The 11,080-nt window shown below is 48.8% G+C and overlaps 2 protein-coding genes across 2 annotated transcripts; one reads left to right on the forward strand and one right to left on the reverse strand.

Annotated features, from left to right (window-relative positions):
- The first annotated feature begins 4,714 nt into the window (after positions 1-4,714).
- LOC136533446 (chlorophyllide a oxygenase, chloroplastic-like) lies at positions 4,715-8,422 on the forward strand. The gene is made up of 9 exons (XM_066525995.1): positions 4,715-4,988; positions 5,329-5,571; positions 5,738-5,842; positions 5,956-6,237; positions 6,342-6,489; positions 6,810-6,994; positions 7,083-7,195; positions 7,311-7,605; positions 7,852-8,422. Exons 1-9 carry the CDS (start codon positions 4,914-4,916, stop codon positions 8,032-8,034), a joined length of 1,629 nt encoding a protein of 542 aa, XP_066382092.1. The 5' UTR covers positions 4,715-4,913; the 3' UTR covers positions 8,035-8,422.
- Positions 8,423-9,292: 870 nt separating this feature from the next.
- On the reverse strand, positions 9,293-11,062 carry LOC136533449 (uncharacterized). Its single transcript, XM_066525998.1, has 3 exons — positions 10,639-11,062; positions 10,368-10,547; positions 9,293-10,281 (listed from the first exon to the last, which is right to left on the reverse strand). Exons 1-3 carry the CDS (start codon positions 10,801-10,803, stop codon positions 9,670-9,672), a joined length of 957 nt encoding a protein of 318 aa, XP_066382095.1. The 5' UTR covers positions 10,804-11,062; the 3' UTR covers positions 9,293-9,669.
- Between the last annotated feature and the right edge of the window lie 18 nt (positions 11,063-11,080).

Consider the following 11,080-nt stretch of genomic DNA (forward strand, 5'->3'; position numbering starts at 1 on the left):
AGGGAGATCAAAACCCTCAGAATCCTTCTGTCAAAAAAAGCCTTCGAAGGAGTATCCTACTTCGTCGCAGGCTCGGGGGCTACTGTCGAGTATCATCATTAGGGATACTCGGAAGAAGGAAGCTGATGGCCATGAACGCTAACTCCCTTGGATGGTAAAGAGCGTATCTTGGTCTCACCCGGCCCCAAGGGTACAGGCTCCGTCTTGTCCGACCTTAAGGGCGCGGGATCCTGGTCACCCGACCTCGAGGGCACGAGCTCCGTCTCGCCCGATCTCTCGGGCGAGAGTCCCATCACGTCTGACCCCGAGGGCGCAGGATCCGCTTCTCCCGACCCCGAGGGCGCGGGCTATGTCACGCCCGATCCCGAGGGTGCGGGGTACGACGCGCCCGACCCCGAGGACGCGGGTTCCCTTCCGTTAGGTCCCTCGGGCGCGGTCTTCGTCTCTCCTGACCTCAAGGGTGTAAACCCCATGCCGTCCGACCTTGAGGACGCGGGCTCCGTCTTGCCCGATCCCTTAGGCAGAGACTTCGCTTCGCCAGACCCCTCGAATAGGGACTCCGCCTCGCCCGACAGGGTCCGTACCGCCCCCAACCACTACGAATCTTAGAGTACGGACCCTGGGTCAAACTCCTGACACCGGAAAGGGAGTAGGCGCGTTCTGACGTGACCCATGGCCACAATGGACCATGCCTAAGGACACACGTCGCTAATAGCGTCGGGCGTATCAGCGCTGTGCTACCTAATCCCCGTATGGCCTCCGACGGGAGGTGTCCGTTAACCATGCCGCCTGCCGCACGGGATGGAATGCCACGACCAGCTAACGACATCAGTGTACAACACCAGTGATGAACAGAGTAACGACATGGAGCCATCCCCGTCATGATCTACAGGGTCAGCGGGACCCGCATGAAGGAAAGGAAGGGTGCTGCGACCATAGAGGCCTTCTGTTCTCCTCGCCTATCTCTCTCTCTTGTGTAACCTGTATCTTTCCCTTCGTCTATAAAACGGGAAGCAGGACGCCCCCAGAATGGCAGGGCTTCCAAGGCACAATGTCTCTAAGACATAATGCCCATATGCCTTAATACCTAGCATATGATCATTCCACTAGAGACTTGGGACCAGCTCCCTCTCTCACCCATCTAAAACTCCTACTACAAACCAGTGTCGGTAACACGAGCAAGAGCGAACTGGACGTAGGGATATTCTGCCCGAACCAGTATAGATCCTTATGTCCTCCGAGCACAGCCATCCAGGTCAGACGCGCAAATCATAAAATTTACTAGACGGTGATCTGAAACATCGACAGTAAATCTTGTCCATATTCTGGCTGTGAAGGAGCTTAATTTCATAAAGCGGGAAGGAGTACCATGTGAAGCATCTTTGCAATATAATAGTCAGCCTATCAAGATCCTATATTCATAATAATCATCGAAAGAAGGTAGTAACACATAAATGCTAGTATAGCGCACATGCATTTAAGCTCCATGCTCCAGGGTGCGAAGCTTTTTCCCATTTATTGGTACAGGACCACACAGTACTCAGCCTGTTCGGTTGGCTGGTTCGTATCGTTGCTGGTTCGTGAAGAAGTACTGCTGGCTGGTTTGTGTGAGAGAAAAATACTATTCCGAATGGAAATTTACGATCGTTTACGACAAGCCACAGCCAAACGAACAGGCTGACTAATGATTCCTGACATCCTATCATGCTAAGGTCTTATTTAAATTCAGGGTGTAAAATTTTTAGTCAGGTCGGTCTAGCTATGTCAATCCATAAACAATTGCACGCATGGATTTACGCGGATGAGTTGCTAAGCAACAACTCACCACCCGACGACACGGTCAACGATGATGAAGTATATCCTTGTCTGCAGTCTTTCAAGCAAGAATTTGGGTGTTTGTGGCTAGTTTTCACCTCGTGATACATACATATTTTAAAATAAATGATATGTAAAAGTGGTGCTGCTAACAATTTTTTTCTTAATAACAAAAATTATACACGAAAATATATGGGTTTTTTAGAAACATACATGAATTTATTTAAGAACACGAGGTCTGGCACAGATCGTTAAGCATGTGTTTGGATTGAGGGTTCAGTGAGTCGGAACGGGTTAGATCTATGTGTTTGGATTGAGGGTTTAGGTGAGTTAGAACGGGTTGGATCTAGATTTAGCGGTGTTTGGTTTGGATCTAACCCATCTCATAAAGTCTCATAACCAAACACGAACAAAATTTAGGGGATGAATCTAACCTATATCTCACAAAATCCCAGAAGCAAGGCCCATTTGCCTTCTTTCGCCGCCTTCTTGTGATGTGACCACTGACCACGTAGCGTTTCCCTCCTCGTCCTGCCGGGTTCAAAACACGAACGCCGACCAAAAAATAAGTAACCCTTCTGTCCAAAATAAGTGTACTTCTAGAGTTGAGTAAGGATATCCATGTTAGTAAAACATTACATATATACCTCTATAAAGGTGTAATCGCCACCTTGAAAAAAGATAAAGTAAAAAAAAAGGCAAGTAAAGTTAGTTTGTATCTTATATCTTGATGTATACTTATTTTGAGATAAATTTTGAACTCGAAATATGTATTTATTATAGGACGGAGGGCAGGCAAAGGACGAGTACACGAAGGTGTCCAGATGCATCAGGCGCTCGGCCCAATATGAGGTGCCGAATCGGTCGCGGGCTGGGAACTTGATTCCATAGGACGACAGGAACGAAGGCCCATCCCAGTATGGTCGCGGGAGCTCTTCTCCACGGGCACGGAAGGGTGACGAAACCGAGAGAGCAGAGAGGTCGCATCGCAGCGGCACACGCACACGCAGACGCTCAAAAACTGATGGCCAGGAGCGAGCCTACGTTGGCGCGCCAGAAACTATCGACCGGAAAAGCCAAAAAACATCTCACCACATACCTACATGTATCTTCCGCGCTGCCAACCCGTTGCCACGTCGGCACGTCCCGACGAACACGCAACCGGCCTCTTATCCCCGCGCTGGGCCCGATCTATCGCTACGCTGGCCAGACCCTCTTTTGCAATTCGGTTCCTACTCCCTACGGTCCTCTGGAATTCACAGTCCATTAATAACGTTTTAACGAACAAATAATTCAATTTCATCTTAAGGCCTATTTTGAAACCCACCCCCCTATATTCTAAACTTTAGCCACTAATTGAAACTTAGACCACTTTAGCTCTCGAGGCTCTAAACAAGAGGTTTAAAGTGTTGTCTATAAAGTTACCGTCTCACCAAATGTTTTCGATCGAAGTCAGCAGGGAAACCCTAATCTATTTTTTATATTATAATTTTTTTTATTCTAGGCCTGTTTAATTTGCTTCCATGGGGAGTCAAACCTGGGCCTACTAGATGCTACCCATGTGCTCTGACCACTAGGCTAGAGGCCCTTTTCGCTGTCTCACCAAATGTTAGACCACACAAGTGAACTAAAGTGGCTACTTTAGTAGACTAAACATGTGACTCGAGAATCCAAACAGGCTCTTGAACTATTTGGGTCGCGTGGAATTCAAATATCCAAATCCGATTGAATGGAGTGAATCCTAACTAAATGACAGTTTGGCACGGCTACTCCTCTAATACTGTTTGGGAGGAGTCGTAGTCATAAATTGTAGCTCTGATTCCATATATAAAAAAGACAGCTCCGGCTTTGGCTCTTATTCTGTGCAAGGAAAAAAATGGCTCCTCTTGGAATGTTTGATGTAGTTCCTCTGCTGACACTTTTACTAGATATTTGCCAAACATACTCTAAAACTACGTGACTTCTTCTATAAGTGGAAAAAGGGAAAGTTCACTCCATCTGTATGTATGATCGTGTGCAACTCTATTAAGACATACTACCCATCAAGTGATTTTCCAACGTCGCGGAGCACATCCACCACTGCCTTTGTGCATGTCCCCGCAACCATCATCTTTTTTTCCTCCTTTCGTTCAAACCGCTTTTGTATGTGGTGTTCGCCATTGGCATAGCGTAACATGAGAAAAAAGAGTGTTATCTCATGAATGTCACGCCCAACAATACACCATGATCCCTTGCAGATTTAGGGGCTGTGTGGTTAAGTACACAGTGAATTTTCCTAAACAACGCAACATTCCCCGTGCCCAGTTTCTGACACAAGGCCATAAGTATTTGCGTAACCAGCCACTACTTCCCAAACGTGATCGTTCGTGTTGAATATAAAGAAAAAAGCTTCCGAATTCGATTCCTAGAAAGAAAATTCATGTGCATCTAAAGACTTACTCCTTTCATTTTAAATTATAAGACGTTTTGGCTTTTCTAGATACATAGCTTCTACTATAATCTAGACATAAAGTCAAAACATCTTATAATTTAAAATAGAGGGAGTAGTTCATGTAGTTTTGATTCGAATCGGATTCTAGCCAATTCAATTCATTCCAAATCCTGAAAAAATACTGATATAAAACTCCAGTAGTTCAAATTGGGTCCTTATGAAACGCTTATTAGAATGCGCGGTTCCAAATTTGCCTTGACCATACCGTTTGGGCCCTAACACTAACCTAATCTCATATTCTCACAAAGCTAAAGGTTGTGTATGACAGTTTTCCAACCCGGGTCCCGCCACTATTGCGGTAGATTTGTGGGTGCAAAATTCCGGCCACGCAACCCTTGGTGCTAGAGGCAGCCACGTCGGAGCTCGGGCCTCGCGCCGGATCACACGTGGCGGCGCGTGTGAGGCTCACGGAGATCGCGAGCGCCTCCGGCCTCTTATCGACAAGCCCACTTCAGACGCCGGATTTCATTTTTCGGGAAAAAACTAGACACAACCAGCTTCTTTTTTCCCGATTTTCGTTTTTCTTTTCTCTTGGATTGGATTCACCCTGCTCAAAATTTCGGCGACGGCGGGAGCGGTGGCAGTGGCGGCGCCGGCGGCCTTCTCCATGAACACGGTGTCTTCGCTGTCTTTGGTGCCGCACCTGCTCATTAAGCCCTCCATCGCCTGCTTCTCCAGAAAGGTTGGTTCTTTCTCCCTCTTCCTCCTCGTTTCCGGCTTCCGTTTCTTCCCTGTTTGTTCTTCTCTGAGACTCTGACTGATGCCGCAATAGTGCAAAGACTTTTCCTGTGCGAAACGATTTTAAGTTCCGAATGAATCCTGCTTCTCGCTGGGTTCTTATTTCCTTCATTCGTTTGCGTCAAATTTTTTTTGGAATTGGCAATCTGCTGGATACTCAGGCCTATCTCTGCTCATCGCTGAGTTTTCTCCCCAGCAGCTTCAGCACTAGATTTGTGGGAATCGAACAGTAACCCAGGGTAGCTCTTAGTTCTGACGACGACGATGATGCTATGGCTGTGCAGGGCGTTGGCCGCTATGGCGGAATCAAGGTGTACGCCGTGCTCAGGGAAGACGGAGCTGAGTTTGCCAAGAGCAACAACCTGGAGGCCCTGTTCCACGTGGATGACCCCGGGCCGAGGTGCCCCATCAAGAAGGGTAAGTTCCTGGACGTGAACGAGGCCCTCGAGGTGGTCCGATTCGACATCCAGTACTGCGACTGGAGGGCGCGCCAGGATCTCCTCACCATCATGGTTCTCCACAACAAGGTACCAAATTCAGTTCAGTTTCTGTGCTGCTAAGTTCAGAGAAACACAACCTTTGTTTCAGTTCAGTTCACTTGCTGAATGAATGCTATCAGATGTTCAGCCATCGATGTAGCTAGCAACTGACACAGATTTCGTGCCATGGTGCATTGATGCAACTGAAATGCAGGTGGTCGAGGTCCTCAACCCCTTAGCGAGGGAGTTCAAGTCGATCGGAACCTTGAGGAAAGAGCTTGCCGAGCTGCAGCAGGAGCTGGAAAAAGCTCACAATCAGGTATGCTACCATACCAGAACAAGCCGTCAGGAAACCCTTCAATACGGGATTACGGAATACCAATGCCACCACACAGAACCTAACCTGATGCTTGTTTTACATGTCTGATGCAGGTCCATCTATCGGAAGCTAGAGTCTCATCTGCGCTTGACAAGCTAGCGCATATGGAGACCCTGGTGAACGACAGGCTATTGCCACCGCATGGAGCCTCCAGTACGTCCACAGCCGAGCCCACTTCCCTGGTTCCAAGCACATCGTCCACCGCCCATGTCCGAGCCAAGAAACAGCCACGTCGGAGTCTTAACGTGTCCGGCCCAGTGAAGCCGTACAATCCCAGCCTGAAGAACTTCTGGTACCCAGTTGCCTTCTCCAGCGATCTGAAAGATGACACCATGGTAAACTAAACCACTGAATGTCTCAAAGCCATTACAGAGTCAGAGTTGGGAGTTGCTGAAGCGTGTGTGCTTACTTGATGAGCTATTCATATGTGCATTCTTAGGTGCCGATAGATTGTTTCGAGGAGCAGTGGGTGATATTCCGAGGAAAAGATGGAAGGCCTGGGTGTGTTCAGAACACATGTGCTCACAGGGCTTGCCCGCTGCATCTTGGTTCAGTGAACGAGGGTAGAATCCAGTGCCCCTACCATGGTAAGAACAGAAAATCTCGTACTGTATGAATTAGTTCAGAGATTCTCGGGGTCACTGTCTGAAGAACTGAATTAGTATTTAGTAGTGACAATTAGATTCTCATGCTTATAAACCACAAATTTTTCTCTTAAAAGGTCGATGTATTGGATCCTGCACATTTAGTTCTGCAACCTTAAAAGTAGTTGAAAAATGCTGTGACAAAGGAGGAAATTTATTTTTTCGACATTCTTATTGTTCTTTTGTGATATTGGTTCAACAAAAATATCACAAAAAGCAAGGATGATGCATAATTAACATCTAGGATTTATAATGATCTCCAGGTTGGGAGTACTCGACTGATGGGAAATGTGAAAAAATGCCATCAACAAAGATGCTCAACGTGCGCATCCAGTCATTGCCATGCTTTGAGCAGGAAGGAATGGTTTGGATTTGGCCTGGGGATGACCCACCAAAGGCTACAATCCCTTCTCTGCTGCCTCCTTCAGGATTTACGATTCACGCAGAGGTAAAGGGAAATCCTCCTATGATGCAGCGATTTTATTATGGCACAGATGTATTATATTGTAACGGTGTGTTCTTCTGATCATCCACAGATAGTGATGGAACTGCCAGTTGAACATGGACTCCTCCTGGATAATCTGTTGGACCTTGCTCATGCTCCTTTTACACATACATCCACCTTTGCCAAGGGTTGGAGTGTTCCAAGGTATTATATACCTTGCATCTCACTTGTGAAGACTGACTGACGAATATACACTTTCATAACCATGGTGATATTATTTGTGCAAATCAACATGCTGATATTGTGTTATTTCTGTCAGTTTGGTGAAGTTCTTAACGCCTGCATCTGGGCTCCAAGGGTACTGGGATCCTTACCCGATCGACATGGAGTTCCAACCACCGTGCATGGTCCTGTCGACCATTGGCATCTCAAAGCCTGGAAAGCTAGAAGGGAAGAGCACCCAGCAATGTTCTACACATCTCCACCAACTCCATGTTTGCTTGCCCTCCTCTAGGAATAAAACTAGGCTGCTGTACCGGATGTCGCTAGACTTCGCTCCATGGCTCAAGCACGTACCGCTCATGCACCTGCTGTGGTCACATTTCGCAGAGAAGGCATGTTCCATGCTCTTGACAACTACTTTGCTAAGTTTGCTGAGCTTGTGCTTAACCGTGGTTAAGTTTATTCACCATTGTTATCTATAAAGATATCAATCAATACGATCAAGGAAATACTGAATTAAAAGTACCTCTCTGAATACTGATTCTAAAGTAAGCCAGAATGCAGCTGGAATTGATTCACAAAATGTTCTTGAAATCTCTAATATCTGATCGTGCTACTCCTGGATGATCATTGTGTAGGTCTTGAACGAGGACCTACGGCTTGTTCTTGGTCAGCAAGAGCGAATGATCAATGGCGCCAACATCTGGAACTGGCCGGTATCATATGACAAGCTCGGGATCCGGTATCGGTTGTGGAGGGACGCCGTTGAGAGGGGCTCTGACCGGTTGCCATTCAGTAACCAAGCTGGGAGTGAATCATAGCCGGTGGGCCTCTTCACCCGTAGTCTCTTTCTTCCTCGTCGCATTTCTTCGCGAGACAACGGCCAGAATTAGTTACCTAGGCGTGCGTCTCTGCGCGGCCTGATGCTGCTGCGCGTTGAAGGATTCTATCTGGAAGGTGAAGGCTGATGGAGAGGAGGATGGGCAACATCATCGTCTCTGGTCTTGAAATGTACACTAGCGACGGCATCATGGGATGCAATTGTAATCTGAGAATGATCTTTTTCTTTTTCTTTTCTTGCCCCTTTCTTCTTCTTTTTTCACCCTTTTGTGTAAAGATTCAGCAATGTTACTCTGTCAAAGCATGTATAATCATACTACCAACTACGGAGACATGTTCATATGAGAAATGGCAGCTATTCCTACAGTACACGTGTCCCGTTTGTTGACTCGGTTTAGTCACCCTTGGTTTGCTAATTCAGGGAAGCAAGTTGTCTGTTGGAAAAATTCAGTTAATGCTACTACATGATACTTGCTTCCCTGAATTATCAACTTGCTTTCAGATGTACTGTATTATCAACTGAACAGCTCTGCGTTTCAAATGTATCTCCAGGTTTCTTTTGGCATGCATTTGATCTCCTCTTTTGCTAGCCTCCTTTTGTGCGAATCCCTGTGAAAATCTGACAATGTGGAGGATCTTTTGTCAGAATTTGCGCGAAGAAAAAAAAAAGTTGGTATGGATATGGAACTGTCACAGGTACAGTCAGACAGATTGTCAAAAGAATGCATGGTTGGAACTTGCACGGGGAGATTCCGAAATTTTTTTCCAAAAAGTGCTACAGTAGCCATCACATCGAATCTTGCGATACGTGCATGAAGCATTAAATGTAGACGAAAAAAAACTAATTGCACAGTTTGGTTGAAAATCACGACACGAACGTTTTAAGCCTAATTAGTCCATGATTAAACACTAATTATCAAATAAAAACGAAAGTGCTACAATAGCCAAATTCTCAAATTTCGTGAACTAAACACAACCTGAACCAGCATTCATCTGTCGCTTTGTTTTCAGGGTCAGTAATCGTCTAATCGAGTTGCACGTTAGGTTTTGCTTTGATCTCTGGAACCCGTCAGGACTCGGTGAAAAATGTAACAATTTGAAAGTGCTCCAGGTATTCTTTTTGCACATTAGCAGTTATTACCTCCTTTTATACGAATATTTGTGAAAAATGTAACAAATTGAAAGAATTTTTACAAGTGTTTGCGCCTAACAATACAGTTGGCATGGATGGAACTGTCCCAGAGACAGTCAGACAGACAAGATTGTCAAACTCAAAACCATTGTTGGAACTGAAGGGAGATTCGGAGATGGAAGTGCAGCAGTCATCTGGAAGTGGAACTGGAACTGGAAGCAGCATTCATCTGTCTCTAATCGAGATGCGCATCAGGTTTTGCCGTTTTGGACATTAGATCCCGAAAGATGCTGTGCCGGGCTTCAGGATTTGTCAGTATGTTTCAGCTAGCTTCATGTATGTTCATCACAAAAGCAAAAAACGGCAAGGTGACTCGGTGTCATATAGCGTACAGAAACGTGTATCCGACTAACACGGAAACACCGGACGGCACACGGGCGCATGGCACGGCACGGTGCCGCTTTGCCTGCGTCGGGTACACGGGTCACAGGGACGCGGCGGCGGCGAGCCCCGTGAGCGCGGGGCAGAGGGCTCGGCCGGCGCGCGGGACGATGGCGTGAGCGACGCCCGGCAGCATGGGCGAGGTGAGCAAGCCGAGGAGGAACCAGTTGAGGCCGAGCAGCGCGACGGCGTCGCCCGCGGGGCCTGCGCGGTCCCCGGCCCGGCGCAGCCGCGACACGCTGCGCATGGACACGCCCACGACGGCAAACAGGCCCGCCAGCAGCGGCAGGCATGGCGCGTCGGCCGACCACGCCACCGCGCCCACAGCCAGCGACATGCCCAGGCTGAACAGGCTCCGGCGCCGCGCCACCGCCGTCGCCAGGGCCTCGTCCGCGGCGGCGCTGGACGACACCGACGAGGCCGCCTCCGTCGTCAGCGCCAGCACCGACGCCGGGTCGGCACATTTCGCGCCGTCCTCCCCCGCCGCCGCCGCGTCTTCCTCTCCCCGCCCTCGTTTCGCCGGCTTCTTGTCAGGCTCGGACGCGCGGCTGCCGCCATTGCCGTGGCGAGCCGCCGCCGGCCCCGTGGGCTTGTCCCACTTGGACTTCCCCTTGTGCTCGTTGAGCCGCATGTTCTCCTGCCTCAGCGCCTTGAGCTGAGGAGCAGCATAGAGAGGAAGCTCCAATGACTGGAGTAGACAGGAGAAGGGAAGGAGACGATTATACATAGACGTTTATGCACCTGGGTCTCGAGGACATTGATCCTGGCAAGGGCGTCCTCGTGCTCGTTCTCCATCTCGTCAAGAACCCCCTCCACGGCCTCCTGCTCGCGGAGCGCCGCCCGCAGCCTGTCCTCCAGCGTCGTGTTCTCCCACGCCAGGTCGTCCATCTGCGCCTGCATCTCCGCAACCAGCCGCCCCAACTGGAACGAACAATGAACTGTCAGATGCAACGGAAACCGGCCATGAAGTGAGACCAATCCAAAGGCAGGCTAAAAAGAATAACAATGTCACCTTGCGCTCCCTCTCGACGGCGGTGAGCATGCGGAGGGGGAAGGCGATGAAGGTGACCGCCCACGCCATGGCCTCGCAGCAGAGCAGCGCGGGGAGCTGGAGCAGACGCCGGAGCGCGCGCGCGCAGGAGACGAGCAAGAAGCAGCAGCTCCAGGCCAGCTCCATGCCTGCTAGTTACGAGCCATGGCGCCTCGTCTGTCCAGCACTGCACGGTCTAACGCTCCACAGCATGGAAGAACGAAGAAGAGATGAGGTCAGCGGATGGATCGGAACTGGAACTGGAACTGATGAGTACTCGAGTCGTACTAGGCAGGTTGTTCGGTTTGTTCCCTCTTGAGCTACACCCTTGAGTTGAGCTACTCCTAGTAGCAAGTAGGTGATCTGGTAGGAGATGAGGTCGGAGAGTGGATGGAAGAGTTCCGGATTTGGGGGGCGTGGGACA

The sequence above is a fragment of the Miscanthus floridulus genome, unplaced genomic scaffold (assembly GCF_019320115.1).
Source record: "Miscanthus floridulus cultivar M001 unplaced genomic scaffold, ASM1932011v1 fs_882_1_2, whole genome shotgun sequence".
Taxonomy (NCBI): domain Eukaryota; kingdom Viridiplantae; phylum Streptophyta; class Magnoliopsida; order Poales; family Poaceae; genus Miscanthus; species Miscanthus floridulus.